At 41.9% G+C, this 19,962-nt stretch overlaps 1 protein-coding gene across 4 annotated transcripts in view; it reads left to right on the forward strand.

The window, feature by feature from the left end:
• LOC106579904 (growth factor receptor-bound protein 10) overlaps positions 1-19,962 on the forward strand; it is a 90,656-nt gene that overhangs the window by 38,128 nt on the left and 32,566 nt on the right. For 2 of the 4 annotated variants that reach the window (XM_014160263.2, XM_014160279.2), the window contains exons 3-5: positions 2,303-2,399; positions 14,871-15,129; positions 16,541-16,673. In XM_014160263.2, coding sequence (XP_014015738.1) covers positions 2,303-2,399; positions 14,871-15,129; positions 16,541-16,673 — 489 coding nt within the window. The remainder of the gene's footprint in view (positions 1-2,302; positions 2,400-14,870; positions 15,130-16,540; positions 16,674-19,962) is intronic. The other 2 variants (XM_014160270.2, XM_045702222.1) reach the window with 1 other exon arrangement.

Consider the following 19,962-nt stretch of genomic DNA (forward strand, 5'->3'; position numbering starts at 1 on the left):
CTATGCCCCCTCTCTACGTACTAACCCTAGCCTACGTTTGAGTTTGTGGCAGAGTAGATCATAGAAAAATATGAATTATTCTATTAATTCTATTTCTATGGTGTAGAATGTAGGTGGCCATGTTTTGAGATAGCATCACTAAAACAAAGTGTTTGTAGTTGCACTTTATTTACCACTCTAAACCCAACATATAGTGGGAAGGTGTAACGGTCGTCGTCGCAAGAAAACCAAGATGCAGCGGAGGTTGTGTGTTCATCTTGATATTTAATAAAAATGAACCACTACAAACAAAACACTCGATAGCAACGACAGCAAACAGTCCTGTCTGGTCCCAAATGAACAAAACAGAAAACAATCCCCCACAAAACCCAAAGGAAAAACCTGCTCCTTATGTGTGTCTCCCAATCAACAACAACGAACTTCAGCTGTGCCTGATTGGGAGTCACACACGGCCCAAAACAAAGAAATACAAAAAACCTAGAAAAAGAACATAGAACGCCCACCCAATGTAACACCCTGGCCTAACCAAAATAAAGAACAAAAAACCCCTCTCTATGGCCAGGGCGTTACATTAGGTCAATAGTTTCATCTCAGAGTGTCTGAATTGAGCTGGTGTTCGATTGTGTAGAGTTTATTTATTGAAGTGGGCTCCTTCAAGTTGTGAATCATACTTACCGAGGGTCGACCATGAAAACCAGTGTTCAAAATGACGAAAGACTGTTCGAGCCTCCAAGAAGACACAGTGTTCTCTGGGAGCATGTGTTTCTGTGGGAAGCCCTGTAATCGTATCAAGTTCTCTGCTACTCGCTGTTTAGGCCTACATCTGAGGCAGAACAAAGCAAAGTTGCTTTAAAGAAAACAACTAGCCTATCTACCGAACAACTAGCATAAACACTGGGGAGAACTCTGAACATTGGCTTTCAACGCTGTGGTTCACCCAGTGGATCGCTTTTCACACCTGTACTATCTCCTCTGGACACCGTTCTACTGAACACTTTCTATGGTTCTACTGAACACATTCAATGCCTGGATTAATATCCTATAGACTGAGAAACGAGTCCTTCTGCTGTGGACTAACAGGGAAAGCAGACCGGACGAGTTTCGTGCGCAAGTGTCACAATATAAATTAACGTGTCCATGTTATTCACTCATTTTATCCATGCACATCAACGAGTGCCTGTGTTGCCGAATGCTAAAATACGCGCAGCAATCTTCTCATTGGTTTTCACAAGCACACAAAGCATACATGCTTGAAAGATGAAAGAGGAGAGTTAATCAAAGTTAACTAACTAAAAACTAACTAGGCTTCCCCTTTTATCTGTGGATTAATCATCGGAGTATATAAACACACAATTTTGTATGACTCCTGCTCAAAACTTTACAAAGATCCAGCAAAAAAAAGGACCATATGCATTTCAGGTAAAATAACAACCCCAATGTTCATCTCCTAGGACAAACTAGCTAGCAATAGCTTACTACAACAGTAACTGCTTCCTAGGCTTTGACTGAAGACAACCGCTTACTGCCACAGTAACTGCTTCTTAGGCCTTGACTGAAGACAACCGCTTACTGCTACAGTAACTGGGAGTCTCCCGAGTGGCGCACTACAGACCCTGGTTCGATTCCAGGTTGTATCACAACCGGCTGTGATTGGGAGTCCCATAGGGCGGTGCACAATTGGCCCAGCATCATTGTAAATAAGAATTTGTTCTTAACTAACTTGCCTAATTAAATAAAAAATAAAAACTGCTTCCTAGGCCTTGACTGAAGACAACAGCTTACTGCAACAGTAAATGCTTCCAAGCCCTTGAAAGAAGAAAACTGCTTACTGCAACGCTAACTGCTACTGAAGACAACAGCTTAGTATGGAGTCTTCTTAATCAACCCAGAAGCTGATTCTAGTTCATTAGTCTCTTTACCATAATCTCATATCCAGCCTAAAACATGGGGTGGTTGGGTGGAAGAAGAGGCAACTTGGTATGTTGCCTCTTCATGGTAGTGCCCTGCGCTGCTCTGAGGGGATGCTCTGGTTTAGACCGGCAGGAGGAGAGCCAAGTATAGGCCTGTACACACACATACACACACACGCGCTTGGGCGTACATGCACTGCAATGAGATTGTGTTGTTTTTTTAACCTCATGATTGACCAGATTGATACTGCATACAATGCGGTCTTATCCAAATGAAGGTACCTCTGCGTGTTAGACTAGATAGACAAAGACAAACCCAGTGTTATGATGTGATGCTGAAGTTGTGAATAAATGCTTTTGGCATATGACTGCTATGTTGGCTTTTTTCTCAGCAGGACAATGTAGACCGAGCCTCCAATCACAGACCAGCAGATCTAATTGGGCCGAGTTTCCAGAAGTCAACCAACCGGAACTCTCCTAACCATCAAGGTTGGTGTTCTTAGAATGTCAGTACTTAGAAATTGGCATGGAAATATTCATTTGATTATTGTGTCACAGCTCAAATTATTTGACAGATGTAGACTAGTTTTATGGTGTAAGTATTGATGGTCTGTCAGTACATTTCCAGAAGTAGGATGTAACATATTTGAGGCTGCATAATTGACCTCAGAAAACAAAGACAACTGTTTAATAATAATAATCACAGTTTTTTCCTCTGAGAATACTAATGTCACTAACAAGATTATGTTCTGAGATGCGGCCTATTTGTATTGGAATTGCAGCTTCAGACGATCCTTATCACATTGTTAATTCCCAGATCCGAGATTTGCAGTCTCATTTTCTGTATTCCAGTTTAATTGTGTGTGTGTGTCTTTTCAGTGTTTGTGTGTGCATGCGCACACGCTTTGATATGGGTGGGGGTTACTGTTGATGCATTTTATGGCAGAGGGCTCCGTTGCTCATTAAATTCAGATTAGGATGAATATTCGGGGGCTCTTCCGCTGTAAACATTTCAGCAGTTCAAAGGGGGATTTGTAAAGACATGGGGTGCCATTATAATTAAGCTTTCAATCTAATTGTGCTATACAAATTTCATCCATGATAATCGGAGCATGAGATTTACGCACAATATTGCCCCAGCATGGGATGTAAGTAAAGCTTGAAGGTTTTTGAACTGTCTGGTAGTGGATGAGAAAGCTTGGTGCTGTCGTGGAAATAAATGGAGCGGAAATTACATTGTAATTTTTTTACTGTCAAGGGAGAGCACTGCACTGGAATTTATGAATGGGGAAACATTCCATTACAAGTGATCTATAATAATATGAGAGTTAGGGTAAAAAAGAAAAGAATGCTAGAAAAGAACGCTTTGTAAAAAATATATTTGCCACAAAATGTTTATGTGCCAAGACCTCCCTCCCTCCATAATATCAAGATCAGATTGAGGGAATAAATAAATTAATCATGGAATGCATTGATAACCATTGTATACTTTAAACATTTTTACATTTACATTTTAGTCATTTAGCAGACGCTCTTATCCAGAGTGACTTACAGTAGTGAATTTCATGTCATGCATTTATTTATTTTTTATTTTTTTGTACTGGCCCCCCGTGGGAATCGAACCCACAACCCTGGCGTTGCACACACCATGCTGGCGTTGCAAACACCATGCTCTACCAATTGAGCCACAGGGATGACCATGAAAGGCAACTGTTCATTGTTTAGACCGTTGAAACTATACATTTAAACATTGGTCAATATTATTGATAACGCATTGTCTAATATCCATATAGATTTAACTTTTTTTTTTTTTAACTGTTCGAGTGTCAAATAAAAAACAAACAGTATCTTTAGTACACAAGGCGCACACTGGAAAAACAATATGTGCACATTTACAGTTGAAGTCGGAAGTTTACATACACTTAGGTTGGAGTCATTAAAACTAGTTTTTCAACCACTCCACAAATTTCTTGTTAACAAACTGTAGTTTTGGCAAGTTGGTTAGGACATCTACTTTGTGGATGACACAAGTAATTTTTCCAACAATTGTTTACAGACAGATTGTTTCACTTATAATTCACTGTATCACAATTCCAGTGGGTCAGAAGTTTACATACACTAAGTTGACTGTGACTTTAAACTAGAGGTCGACCGATTATGATTTTTCAACGCCGCTGCCGATTATTGGAGGACCCAAAAAACCCGATGCCGATTAGTCGTCCGATAAAAAAGTTTTTTTTGGTAATATTGACAATTACAACAATACTGAATGAACACTTATTTTAACTTAATATAATACATCAATAAAATCAATTTAGCCTCAAATAAATAATGAAACATGTTCAATTTGGTTTAAATAATGCAAAAACAAAGTGTTGGAGAAGAAAGTAAAAGTGCAATATGTGCCATTTAAAAAAGCTAACATTTAAGTTCCTTGCTCAGAACATGAGAACATATGAAAGATGGTGGTTCCTTTTAACATGAGTCTTCAATATTCCCAGGTAAGAAGTTTTAGGTTGTAGTTATTATAGGAATTATAGGACTATTTCTCTCTATACCATTTGTATTTCATATACCTTTGACTTTTGGATGTTCTTATAGGCACTTTAGTATTGCCAGTGTAACAGTATAGCTTCCGTCCCTCTCCTCGCCCCTACCTGGGCTCGAACCAGGAACACATCGACAACAGCCACCTGTCGAAGCATCGTTACCCATCGCTCCACAAAAGCCGCGGCCCTTGCAGAGCTAGGGGAACAACTACTCCAAGTCTCAGAGCGAGTGATGTCACCGATTGAAACGCTATTAGCGTGCACCCCGCTAACTAGCTAGCCATTTCAAATCAGTTACACCAGCCTAATCTCGGGAGTTGATAGGCTTGAAGTGATAAACAGCTCAATGCTTGAAGAATTGCGAAGAGCTGCTGGCAAATGCACGAAAGTGCTGTTTGAATGAATGCTTACAAGCCTGCTGCTGCCTACCATCGCTCAGTCAGACTGCTCTATCAAATATCAAATCATAGACTTAATTATAACATAATAACACACAGAAATATGAGCCTTTGGTCATTAATATGGTCAAATCCGGAAACGATAATTTCGAAAACAAAACGTTTATTCTTTCAATGAAATACGGAACCGTTCGGGTGGCATCCCTAAGTCTAAATATTGCTGTTACATTGTACAACCTTCAATGTTATGTCATAATTATGTACAATTCTGGCAAATTACGGTCTTTGTTAGGAATAAATGGACTTCACACAGTTCGCAACGAGCCAGGCGGCCCAAACTGCTGCATATACCCTGACTGCTTGCGCGGAACGCAAGAGAAGTGACACAATTTCCCTAATTATAAGAAATTCATGTTAGCAGGCAATATGAACTAAATATGCAGGTTTAAAAATATATACTTGTGTATTGATTTTAAAGAAAGGCATTGATGTTTATGGTTAGGTGCAACGACAGCGCTAAATCATCACCCATTTGGCGAAGTAGGCTGTGATTTGTTGAGACATTAACAGGCACCGCATCGATTATATGCAACGCAGGACACGCTAATATAATAATAAAGAAAAACCCTTGAATGAGTAGGTCCAAACCTTTGACCGGTACTGTATATTCAGTCAATAAAAAAGAAGTGCTGTTTGAAAATCATTAATTGAAACCATAGAGCTGTGTTATCTGCTTGGCTCTGGCGGGCTCACTCACAGCTGCACTTTGCAGTGGCAAAATATGTGATGCGAGATTGCTACTGCTGCTTGTCCCCTGTTTTTCATGCAAAAAAAAGAAGATAAAACGCATAAGAAATATCTTGCTGTATTTTGTAAACTCAGATTTAAAATGTCTATTATTGTAATTTCTGCTCAGCATCAGACTCATTTTGTGCTTCAGTTGTGCTTCTCCACTCAGATGGCAATTCACTAACTAGGATTCTATCAGCAGACAACGCTCTGACAGATGTGTAGTTACTTTTCTGGGTGAAGCTTCCTTTCATCTGGTAAAATGCAAGATTAACTTCAAGCAAAACATTAGATTAGGAAATGGCTGGCTACATTTCTAAGGATAAACATTAGAAATACAGTACAATGGCCATGCGTAGTTTTATTTATTTCATTGTATGCTCATTTACTTGTGTGGCTGCTAACCAAATAACGTTGGACTTTGATGAAAATTAAGCTATTTTCCGAATAATGTGTTGCACTAATGGTATTTCTGTGAAGTAAAAACGCCCCTGATCACTATTGAATTAAAAAAAAACATAAAATGCAGGTTTTTTGATGGTCTGCTTTTTGAAAATGTAGATTTCTGAACTCTAATGCCGATGTCTATCCTGGCGCTCGGGCCAGGTATAGCCAACATCTGTGCACACTCAAGCGTGCACGTTCACACAATAGTGACAAGATGGAGCAACCAGACAGACATGCATAGCTGTGGGAAGAAGGGGTGCTGAAGGTGCTCCAGCACCCACAGAAAAATCGTAATAAAAAAAAAACGATATACATTTTTTTAAAATTTTATTCCAAAAGTAGTGCTGGGCCTTTATTAGTCCTGTATGAGCAGACTAATGTAGCGCGGGCAAAAAAAATGAAAACTGCAGTGATTTACTACTGCAGTGGTTATACTTTTGATATATATATATATATATATATATATATATATATATATATAGCAGGGAATTCATAAACATTGACAAACAATTCACACCATGAAATAAATGAAATAGCACAAATTGGCGGAAGAGTGTGCATGGAGAGAGATATGCCTAACGCTTTTTCGCCACACCGTATTAGACAAAAAAATTTTGCCTCTGTTTAAAGATCAAGTTTTGACATCAGTTCCAGTATTCGAGTACTCAATTACTCATGGTCATCCCTAAATCCATAGCACAATGTTTATGACAGAAGCGCATACATATTTCTGGAATATATTTCTGGTGTTATGACATTGTTGTAGTGCTATAATCCTCTGTGAAATTCCGATCTCCTTTTCCCCAAATCCACACTTGTGCTTATAGGATTTTAATAGAGCTGAGGGCTAAGACCTACTTTGTGTGTTTGTCATAAACGTCATTGGTGCTTAGGCAGAAAGAACAACAGTCTTTTGTTGGAACGGCACCCTGAATAATTTGATATTTGTCACGGCTGTCGAAAGGAGCGGACCAAAGTGCAGCGTGGTTGTAGTTCCACATTTTATTTAATCTGTGAAACTTTGCAATACATAACTGAATTGACAAAACAACAAACCGTGACGCAGAGAGAAACAAACACTACTCAAAATATAATAACCCACAAAACCCAGGAAGGAAAACCCCTACTTAAATATGATCTCCAATTAGAGACAACGAGGACCAGCTGCCTCCAATTGGAGATCAACCCAAAACAAAACCAACATAGAAATAGAAAAACTAGAACTTATGGTCAGGACGTGACAATATTTCAGGAATGAGAAGGGTTGAAGCAGTTTGTTATAGGTTTGCTTTTAAAGGGACAGATATAATTTGTCAACACACACAAATGTACTGTACACATTGACCCGGGTATGGTATGACATGTTCTTATGAGATGTTATAACATTGTTGTGTTAAAGAAATGTCTTGATGTCAATGTGCAGTTTTGTTGGCTAAATCCTTTTGCAGATGATAATTTTTCAGATAATTAAGTACGAGAATTAGTACTAGGCCGAAATGAGGTGAAAGATTATTTGGGTTTTGCACTGGTACTGTGTGTGTGTGTGTGTGTGGGGGGGGGGTTGTTGTATCATGGTGTTGTGCTGTTAATGGGACTAAAGGTTTTAATTCTCTGGTGTGGTAGTTTTGCCATCATTTCTTACCAGTCCAGTAGTAGTCTACTATTCGTTGCCTTTGCTGCCTTTCACAGCCTTTGCATTCTGCCTTTAGTTCAGTGTTCTTGCTTTAACTATTGACTTATTATTTCCTTTGTTCATACATAGGCTACACTGAAGGCCAGGTGCGGTCTGGTCGCTGAAGGGTTAATATGAGATCTTTATCATACAGGACTGTGGTATGCAGTGAATAATGTGTTTGGGCTCCATTCTTAAAGAAACCTCATGGGACGCTCCCCTTCAAAATGATTGGTTCCTCCTCTCTCTCCCATACATTCCCATGAGTGGGGCTGGGCAGGTGGGAGAGAGATTAGCAGGAGATATCAGATAAACACTGCTTCCTGCATCCCAAATGGCACCCTATTTCCTATTTAGTGCACTACTTTTGACCGGAGCCTTATGGGCACTGCTCTGGTCAAAAGTAGTGCACCATTTTAAGGGGATAAGGTGACCTGTGGCCCTTGGTCTAAAGTAGTGCACTATAAGGATAGGGTGCCATTTGGGATGCAGACACTGCTGCTGCTACCCTGGCTAGGCTGTTTGTGAGCAGCAGGATCTCATTCTCATTCTCCACCCACTTGCTCACTCCCCACTCCCCATCACAGATTGAACAATGGTGGGCACTCCCTCTCCAGCGAATCTTTACACCAATGCAATGCTTTTAAATCTTTGACGGGGATTGTGCAAGTTCACACTTTGGGAGAAGTGTGGAGAGTCGCGATGCAGCCTTCAGTTATTACATAAGGAGATAAGTCATGGTGGATTGAAGGAGGCTGGGGTTACTTTCCAAATGGCACCCTATTCCCTATGTAATGCACTATAGGGCTCATAGGGCTCTGGTCAAATGTAGTGCACTATTAAGGGAATAGAGAGCCATTTGGGACTGAATATGGAGGACAAACATAGCTATAGGCTGAGGCTGAATCTCAGGGGCCCCTCTTCAGCAGGGTTGTTGGATCCAGAAACGGCAGGCCTAGGGAGGGGTTGGGCTAGGCCTGGAAAGGCATTCTTCTCCAGGTCCCACCCCCCACCACAAACACTTGATTTGGATTTCTTTCTCTCACTTCTATGAGGCCTTAACAACATCAACTTAGTGAATAATGTTAAAAGGGCCAGAGATAATTAGACACCTGTGATAATCTGAAGTACCCAAAATGGCCACTAGATGTCTTGTGATAGATTACATAAAATCCTTGAAAGATACCAACATTCTAGTAGTTTACTGGTAAACAGTAATATAACCTACGGCTGAAGCATAGGGCTGTATTCCAAATGGCACCCTCTTCCCTATATAGTGTACTACTTTTTACCAGAGCCTTATGGGCCATAGGGTGCCATTTGGGACAAACAAGACTGATGGAAGTGTGGGTGTGTCTGCCCCAGCCCCAAACCCAGACTGGCACAGTTGCTAGGTAATAAATCCTATCAATGGTTCCAATGCGCTCCAATAATACACTTTCTAGTTGAGAAGTTAACTTGTATTTCAAGTATCAAAGTCCTGTTCCAAAAGTTATTCCTTTAGGGCGGCAGGTAACCATAGTGGTTAGAGCTTTGGGCCAATAACTGGTAAGGTTGCTGGATTGAATCCCCGAGCTGACAAGGTTAAAATCTGTCATTCTTCCCCTGAACAAGACAGTTAACGCGGTAGGCCGTGATTGTAAATAACAATTTGTTCTTAACTGACTTGCCTAGTTAAATAAAGGTTTAAAAAAATGATGCTTTGTTGAGAGTCATAGGCCCTGGCTTGTAGCCCTGGCTGGCGCTCAGGTTTTGATGAAATCTGGAACAGGCAATATCCAATCACGTATTCCTCAGATGAAAGACATGGTTTTAGTGGTGAGGAGGGTGGTTCTTTTGAGATTATGGTAGCTGATGTAAATTAAATACGCTGATTAAACTGATTGAGTGTTTCCCAAGAACAGGCTTCTGCTCAATCTGATTGGGCTTTGATTTTTGCTTTGCTTTTTCTCCACCCCTCCTGTCCTCAGTGGGTGTGTACTGGCACTCCGTATTGTCCCAGTATTGTCCTAGCCACTGTAGAACCACGCTGTACAGTTAAGACTATCTGTGTGAACCGTGAAAGAATGGGTCCGCTGATTCCTTTCACGTGGGCCATTTTCCCCTGTGTTTTCTTCCTATCGTCCAGTCTCCTCGTCACATCCCAAGGATGCTGTGCCATTTCCCGACTTCCACCCTCCCCAGCCATGCCAGCTCCCCTTTGTTTTCTACACATTTGAATGCTAATTGACAGTGTCTGGTTAGAGGGACTGGGCTATGTTGTCAACACATCACTCTTACCAAAGTACTTTTTGATTTGTTATCCCGAACTCCTGATAAGAGCAACTAATGTTATCTAAGGCAAAAGCTATCACACATAGTATTTCCCTTTAGTTTAGTAGGTGTGTGTGTAGCAGCAGTACATTGGGAAAGGGCGGGGGGGAAATTCAGATAGGAAGATTATAATGAATACATACATTCCTGAGTGGTTGTAAAGAAAAGCCATATGGAATTTGGTCCATATAAGGGTCTGCTAAGCATCGGAAACATCCCAAACAGCTTTTATGGAGTGATCACCAGGGCTTGCCAGTCTTTTCCCTTTTACAAATTAATAATAGACAGTGAAAAGGGAAGCTTCGGCTGTTGAAGCAGACGAGCTGGAATGCTGAGAGAGAGCAGGGGAACCATTCCGTCGTGATGGAGGGCTTTATGCTAACCGCTACGCCCTGCCACCAGCCAGCCCCGGCTTGGCCCCAACAGTACTGACAAAGTGTGTGTCCCAACTGGCACCCTATTGCCTAGGTAATGCACCCTATTTCCTATGTAGTGCTCTACTTTTGACCAGAGCCCTATGGCCTCTGGTCAAAAGTAGTGTTCTATATGAGGAATACGAACAGGACAGACAAACAGGAAAGGCCCTGAATAAGACAGACAATAACCTGAATAGGGATCTGTCTGTGACTTGTTGTTGTCTCATTGAGAGACAGTGAGGGGCTGTCAGAGTTACAGTTGGATTGACGCTGTGCTAGACTGACTGAGCATATTTTTAGTTGTAGTAGGAGTATGACATGGGTTCAATTAGAATTTGTTTTCTTTCAAATACTTTGAGCGTTTGGATGGGCAGGGTTTGCACTTTTGGGACTATTGTATTGGTTCCATTGTGCTAGGCAACCTCAGTCAAGCGCAACTAAAGTATTTGACAGAAACCAAATACCATTTGATCCCAGGATAGTATGTAGGCTATTATATTCTTTTATACAAATAATTATAGTTTTTTTGTACGATAAGATTTTTTGGGGGACAATACAAACATACACATACAAACGACAGCATTCGAACATCATCCTTCACCGACCCACCTGCTCACACCCCCATCTCCAGAGCCCACATCACTCTCCGCCCCATGGCCTCAGACGGCACCATTTTGTTTCTCTCTGTCGCCCACGCACTTTCAACATTTAGACAATAAAGCATTTGACCTTTCCATTGTGTTAACGATTGAGGATTGGTTGATTTCCAGTTTTAAGTATACGTTTTTTCAAGATGATTGACGAGAAAAGTATTCTCCAACCCATCGTGTATCACCCTGCACCCTCATATGCCATATCTTGAAATATACAGACAGATGGATTAAAGTACATTTATATTGTAATACCTCTGACAGCCAACTTTCTAACTCTGCCCATAACTTTTACCATTCCCAGAAGGCATGGATTATTGAGTAATTATTCGTTTTACACGTAAGACATGACACTGCCATTGTGCTGTAGAATTTGGGAATTTTGTCTCTTGTATAATACATTATATACTTTAGTTTATACTGGATTAAGCATACATTTTTGTTAACTGCAATTCCGTTAGTTACGTTCCAACATTCCCTCCATCTTATGTCAATATCTGTTATTTTTAAGTCTTAGTTTTAATAGTTTATATTTTTTTCTAAGACGCTATAATATTCTAATGTATTATTCAGCCATATCAAAATAAGCCTGAAACCTGAACGAGATGTTCTCAATCCAAAATGTAAATTCTGCTGATTGATTTAATCAGAGAGTGAGATGACTGCTCTTAATAAGGTATTCAGATTGCATGACAGCCATTTAAGGAAATTGAACTGCGCTCTCTCTCTCTCTTTCTCCTTGCCTCTGCACGAGACGGATCTCTAGACTAGCGAGACAATTTTATGTCAGGTTAGTGTTAGCCACTGGCACTGGAGGGAGTTGTATAATTCCTTTTCCTGGTAGAGCTCCTTTTCCTAGAATTCCTTTTCCTGGTAGATCTTCTTTTCCTAGAATTCCTTTTCCTGGTAGATCTCCTTTTCCTAGAATTCCTTTTCCTGGTAGATCTCGCTGCAAGACAAGATGTGATTGTGGTCACAACATCATTTAGACAGTCCAGTCTCTCTAGCTGAATTCAGGGACTACTTGAGATGTAAAAAAGATGCATCATTTGAGAAAACATGAGCAGGTGCCCTATAACAGACAGTAATGGAAGTTATTATTAGATATTATAAGCTGGGTGGTTCGAGCCCTGAATGCTGATTGGCTGACAGCCGTGGTATATCAGACCGTATACCACTGGAATGACAAAACATTTATTTTTACTACTCTAATTACGTAGGTAACCAGTTTATAATAGCAATAAGGTGCCTCGGGTTTGTGGTATATAGCCAATATACCACGGCTAAGGGCTGTATCCAGGCACTTGTCATGCTAAGAACATCCCTTAGGCATGGTATACTGGCCATATACCACACCCCCTCTTGCCTTATTGCTTAAGTGTCTAAACCTTCAAGTGCTCCCCTGACTCTGCATCTACCTTCAGACGGACCAGACCTTCTACTCCTGACCTTGGCTCTATTCCAGACAGACTTCTATTAGCCTTGTGCCCCACTAGCATCTGCTGTTCCTGAACCCGAGCATCCCGTTCCATCCCTTCCCATCCCTGTCTATGCTTGTTGTCCTCGTGCTTCATAGCCATCCTGTCACTGGCTGTGCTTGTCTTGTTAATAATAATATTACATGGGACTTTTCTTTTCAATGACCCAAAGTCTCTGAAAGGTCGCTTTGTTGTCCATATGCTTCATCCTCATCCCGTCTCTTTCCATCCCATCTTATTCTTCAATCCCTGGCTCTGCTAGCCTTGTTGTCCTCGTGCTCCAGAGCCAAAGGTAATTGATGAACGCTGCTGTCTGCTTTCATGGTATTTTAAAAGTGTCTAATTTATGGCAGTAATATTGTAGGGCCAGGCCTGCTGTGACTGTTGCTTGTTTGATGGGCATAAATAAAGATGTTTATGTCCCTAAAACTTCTGCCAAGCTCCACTAGTGCAATTTTTCTATTTTCTAAACACAGTGTCAAAGACAAATAATCCCGACCCTGTTGCCCAATTGGGTGTGTGTGTGCGTGAGTGTTTGCCTGTCACGGTTCTAGCTAATAAATTGGCCCATAAGCTTATTGTTGACTATCTAGTATGGCTATTATCCAACCACGCCCCCAAATATCTTGATCGGATTGGATCTTCCTTTCTAGAGTTTCACCCCCACATGTAACGACATGTAGACAACATGCCTGACTACTTAGGTATCAGTAACTTTATGTTATCTTGTTACAAAACACATGAATACTATTCACCTAACACAAAGCTATTTTAGATCGTACAGTACACTTCTGAAGCCTACGTGTGTCTTTAACTCTCCAGGATCTTGTAGAGAAGGGGCTTACCTCACTGACTATTAATACTGACAGATTAGGCACCTGTGATACAGCTGGTTAGGGGACACCTTTTCAGGAAAGGTTCCTCAAAAGGCATAGGTTAGTCTGCCTGTCTGTCAGCTGCAGCTCTGTATAAGGGGGGATTGGGGGGGGGGGACTGCATCACTGGGTCAGCATAGGTTGTGGGGAGATACTGGGGACTGTTCTCAATGGCTCATTATTTGTTTGAATATTAGGCTATAGTTACATGCTTTACATTTGAAAATGCGTACAATGGTTCATTATGAAGGAATTATAAGATTTGGGTCGAAAAGCCTTCAGAGTATTAATGTATATTAATACTATTTAGGCTTGCAAATCCATAGTATGCAAATTGATGCCATGATGCAACATTTACAAAATGTGGTGTGCCCTATTGCACATGCTATGGATTTCACCATTCAAAGTGATTGATTAAAACCACAACATAGAATAAATGAATAAAGAATTCCATTGGTCTTTCCACTTACCCCGGCCCAGCCAGGTAACAATAGCATACAGTACAGAACATTCTAATTGCCAAAGTGGACATCCAAAGCCCTGAATTGCATGGTAGAGTTTGAGCAGCATCTAGCGGTGAAATAGGTAACTGCAGTATAGCAATGGCGAATAAAAGGGGAAACTTGAGAAAATATCAGTAGTTTTCTATTACTGGCTGTCCATTGTCTCAGAGATCATGATTATTAGGAGATGACATGCCCTGCAGACACTCCCCCACAGTAATGAAACGAACTAAGTCCCAAATGGCATCCTATTCCTTACCTTGTGAACTATATAGGGAATAGGGTGCCATTTGGGACATAACTCTGAACTGTCAAAACTTCCATCCACCATTGACTCACTGGGAGTGACCTCTGTGCCTCTTAATCAATGGCCTGGTTTGATCTCTTACCCTGAGGCCAGTAGTGATTATGCTGAAGGATGGGAGTATTGAGACTACAGGTCTCGGCTTGTTCTCTAGTCTTCCCCAGAGATACAGAGAGCCTTGATAACATGAACATGTAGTTAACTTAGGGAGTGTTTCAACAGGTGAATTAGCTTCACTGCCTGACAGGTTGGTAATGATGATTAAGCTACGTCATGTTAGGGTTTTTGTGTGTGTGCAGCTACACTGCAAAACTTGGTTGGTGATGACAGGTGTGCATGAAGTATTGAGAGAAGTAGATTCTTACACATGTAACCTACATGCAGGAATAAAGCACGTGAACAGTAGAGGTCAACCTGGTGCCGTAGAGATATTTGGGATGTGCATATGATATAACACACACACACACACTTTGTGTCTGTCTCTAAATATCACACACAGACTCTCTCTCTCTCTCTCTCTCTCTGTCCTATCTCTCTCTCCTTGTCTCTCCCTCCTCCCCCTACAGAAGATGATGTGGACCTGGAGGCGCTGGTGAATGACATGAACTCCTCGTTCGAGAGCCTGTACTCCACATGCAGCAGCGTGCAGTCTGAGTCAGTTCCCCTCCTGCAGCACAACGGCCAGGTGCATGTGCACCGCAACCACCACCGCAGCGCCCCCATGCCCCCCCACACCCACAGCTCCGTCGGCGAGCTACAGCACAGCCCCACCTCCCCCAAACAGAGACTACGACGCTCCCAGCCCATGCACATCCTCGCCGTCAGGTATGTCTACTGTGTTGGCACGAGCACATTCTCACACACACACACACACACACACACACACACACACACACACACACACACACACACACACACACACACACACACACACACACACACACAGCACTTACTGGACAAAGTTGTGTATCTGGCATGCTGTTGGTGAGCACCCACACACAACACACCCACACCTGATAGATAAAAGTCCTCTATCAATCAATCAAATTGATTTATAAAGCCCTTCTTACATCAGCTGATGTCACAAAGTGCTGTACAGAAACAAGGGACCATGTTCTCATGGTCCATCTAAACAATGTACATCTAAACAAGGGACCATGTTCTCAGTATCCTCTGTGAGGATAGGTATATCTGCTTATTATAGTTCATCGTTTTGCCTATCTGCAATCTCTGTGTGACCCATTCTCCCCCTGTCACTTTCCCCTTGTCCTAACATAGCTTAGCAGAGGGGGAGACCAAGTTAAAATTCTCTTTAATTCTAGAAACAGGGTGTCAACTACTCCCATAAGCTGAGAGGAACTTTTATTCACCTCCGGTCTTAATAAAATCTAAAACGGTCTGTCAGAGTTGTATCATCCATTATTTTGGATCCCTAGAGAACGTTTGGCACTGGCTGGTAATGAGATGTATCGTTGGTGTATTCTGTCAGATTGAAATGATACGGTTCAGTTTATTATTCAGTCCTGACCTCCGAATAGCACCCTGCTCCTGCCTCACATGGAACTGCATCAAATGCTTCTCCTTTTTAACTCCCCTCCCCTACCTGCCTGGGTTTGGAGAAAGTGTAGAGAGATGCTAATGATGGCTATCTGCCTGGCTGCTGCAGTTCACTTCAGATGTTTCTGATTGACAGTCAGGGGATGCATCCCAAATGGCACCCTATTCCCTACCTAGTGTGCTACTTTTGACCAGAGCCCTATAAGCCCTGGTCAAAAGTAATGCACTATAAATGGAATAATAAGGTGCCATTGGGGACGCAACCCTAGTCGGTTTCTTATTGACAGGCAGACAGTGAATGAACAGGCTGTTGCTCTTGCAGCAGGTTATGAAATGGGCACTTTCCTCTTGAAACTGCATGAAATAATGGTTTGATGAATATTGCATGTAATTAGTAGCTCCTCAGACGCTGGCAGTCTTCCTGTGGTGTGGCAGCTCACAGTGCAGTGATCAGAGAGAAATGGGCATGAGGCCTCGGCTCGGCAGAAGTCTCTCTCTCACTGTGAAACCGTGGATTATTCATTATTCATACTCAGCCACAAAGCATTGGGTTTTTATTAGGGGAGACTGTTCTCATGTTCTCATGATCTGCATTCATCTACTTCATAACAGCTTTTTCTGTCTGTGTGTGCCTGTCCCTCACTTTGTTAATGTCCTCCCTGAATGTTGTGATTCTCAGGAGACTGCAGGAAGAGGAGCAGCAGCTCCGGACGTCCTCTCTACCAGCCATCCCCAACCCCTTTCCTGAGCTCTCCGGCTCTCCTGTCCTCAGCCCTGGGTCCTTACCTCCGTGTCAGCCCTCAGGCACATACGTAAGTCAGAGACCCTTCTCTTCACTTCTTACTATGATAGCTTAGCTAACCATGAAGATTGTTCTTGAAAATGGCCACTAAAGTATGGTGTCGTACATCTTACAGTACCACAGCAGTTTGGTTTATTTCTCATCAGAATCAGTGTTTCCCCTATATCCATTAAGCAGTGGCGGGTCGCCTCTGCTGAATTGTTGCCGCCACTCCAAAATACAGTACCAGTCAAAAGTTTGGACACACCTACTCATTCAAGGGTTTTTCTTTATTTGTACTATTTTCTGCATTGTAGAATAATAGTGAAGACATCAAAACTATGAAATAACACATATGGAATCATGTAGTAACCAAAAAAGTGTTTAGTCAATCAAAATATATTTTAGATTCTTCAAAGGAGCCATCCTTTGCCTTGATTACACCTTTGCACACTCTTGGCATTCTCTCAACCAGCTTCCTGAGGTAGTCACCTGGAATGCATTTAAATTAACAGGTGTGCCTTGTTAATTTGTGGGATTTCTTTCCTTCTTAATGCGTTTGAGCCAATCAGTTGAGTTGTGACAAGGTAGGGGTGGGATACAGAAGATAGCCCTATTTGGTAAAAGACAAAGTACATATTATGGCAAGAACAGCTAAAATAAGTATAAAGAGAAACGACAGTCCATCATTACTTTAAGTCATGAAGGTCAGTCAATCTGAAACATTTCCATAACTTTAAAAGGTTCTTCAAGTGCAGTCGTAAAAACCGTCAAGCCCTATATTGAAACTGTTTCTCATAAGGACCGCCACAGGAAAGGAAGACAGAGTTCATTAGTGTTAACTGCACCTTAGATTGTAGCCCAAATAAATGCTTCAAAGAGTTCTAGTAACAGACACATCTCAACATCAGCTGTTCAGAGGAGACTGCATTAATCAGGCCTTCATGGTCGAATTGCTGCAAAGAAACCACTACTAAAGGACACCAGTAAGAAGAAGAGACTTGCTTGGGCCAAGAAACACGAGCAAAAGACATTAGACTGGTGAAAATCTGTCCTTTGGTCTGATTATTCCAAAATTTGAGATTTTTGGCTCCAACCGCCGTGTCTTTGTGAGACACAGAGTATGTAAACGGATGCTCTCTGCATGTGTGGTTCCCACCGTGAAGCAAGGAGGAGGAGGTGTGATGGTGTGGGGCTGCTTTGCTGGTGACACTGTGATTTATTTAGAATTCAAGGCACACTTAACCAGTATGGCTACCACAGCATTCTGCAGCGATACGCCATCCCATCTGGTTTGCGCTTAGTGGGACTATCATTTGTTTTTCAACAGGACAATTACCCAAAACACACCTCCAGCGTGTGTAAGGGCTATTTGATCAAGAATGAGGGTGATGGAGTGCTGCATTAGATGACCTGACCTCCACAATCACCTGACCTCAACCCAATTGATATGGTTTGGGATGAGTTGGACCACAGAGTGAAAGAAAAGCAGCCAACAAGTGCTCAGCATATGTAGGAACTTCTTCAAGACTATTGGAAAAGCATTCCTCGTGAAGCTGGTTGACGGAATGCCAAGAGTGTGCAAAGCTGTCATCAAGGCAAAGGGGGGCTACTTTGAAGAATCTAAAGTATATTTTGATTTGTTTCACATTTCTTTGGTTACTATATTATTCCATGATTTTGATGTCTTCACTTCACTATTATTCTACAATGTAGAAAATAGTAAAAGAAAATCCCTTGAATGAGTAGGTGTGTCCAAACTTTTGACTGGTACTGCATATGTTTTTTTGTTTTATTAAAAACACATTTTCAGGATGTTAAAAAGTTTTCAGTGTAAACTTAAATGACTAAAACCAGATATAAAGTATGTAGAAAAGATCATGGAGCTATATGTTTTTAAATAAGATCATCTTTGAGAACTACTATCACCAAAATAAAAACTAGACAGGGAGAATCTAAAATTCAAAACATTTCATGGCATGGGTCCCCATTGATTTTTTTTATAATGTTTGAGTCACTCAGATAACATAAGAACATGGCATAATCCATTGCAAAATGTGTAGAATTGCAGGAAACTAGCTTTAAAAGTGCAACATTTTGTTTCTGCAGCCAAGAGGACGGCCTTTAAATGTTCGGTTGGAGACCATGACATTGGCAACGCCCACTAGCCCCCCTTAGTTGAAAGAGATGGGAAGGCTGCGGTGAACTCTTTCCTGGAAGAGAGTCACTCTTAGTCATTACTATAGCAGAGCCGAGATTACTGTAAAAGGGATGTATATTTCGAATAAATATGTCCCTGGCTAATCCTGACTTGACTTTTATGGCGCTGGGTATCAGAGTCTGTATTAGCAGACCCTGGGTTCAAAGTGTATTCGTTTTCTTTTCAAATACTTTTAGCTGCTTGATAGAGCTTTCCTGGCTCAATGGAACCCGTGGAAAATGCAAGCCCCGCCAATCTGGCACTTCAGGCAGGCTCAATGAAAGTATTTGACAGAAGACAAATACTATTTGAAACCAGGCCTGGTCTGTAAGAACTGGCATCATGAGCTGTAGTCTGTAGATGCAGGAGATGGAGATGGAAAATAACCATATATTTATTTGGTACTATGTACCTTTGGTTAGAACATGCAGCGTTTGTAAAGCATGTTTTTCCAGCTTGTGATTGGCCCACTATACTGAGATAAAGACATGTTGCCTAAAAACCTTTGCATTGTGTGTAAGAGCATTTGTGCATCTGTGTGTGTGTGCACGTGTGAGGCTGGGGGTCGTAGAGAGGGGCCCTGCTCCACAGCTGGCTCTGCTTTTCTCTCCCAGCATGCAGTGCCTGCCCTCTAGAATCGTCTCTCTCTGTACGTCCGTCTTTCTGCCTTCCTGCCTGCCTGCATGCCGACCCTGGAGGCCTGGCTGGCTGCCGAAGTAGGGCTGGTGAGAAGTTTAGCTGTTTACAGAATTTTCCGACCTCTGGGCGCTTTCTGACAGGCTCCCATTCCTCTTCCCCAGCCCCCGCGCAGTGGAGGCACGCGAACGCTGCGCTGCCGGCTGGCCTGTCAGGGATCACTGCGCAATCTGTTACACGATGCCCATATGATTTTCATTTGCCTCCCCCCCAAAGTATCAGTCAATGACCTAGCTCTCTCTCTCGCTCTCACTGTGTCTCACCCCAGCTGTGCTCTTAAATGGTAGTGTTAACAAATAACTGACTTGTTTCGTTATGGACGGATGGATGTTCACTGGCTGGTTTTGACAACCCTGGTGGCGCAGGGTCTTTCATGATCTGTTAACTGGCTGGAGATGGAGGGTCTTGACTAACCAGTAGTCAC

Source organism: Salmo salar, chromosome ssa02, assembly GCF_905237065.1.
Source record: "Salmo salar chromosome ssa02, Ssal_v3.1, whole genome shotgun sequence".
Classification (NCBI taxonomy): Eukaryota; Metazoa; Chordata; class Actinopteri; order Salmoniformes; family Salmonidae; genus Salmo; species Salmo salar.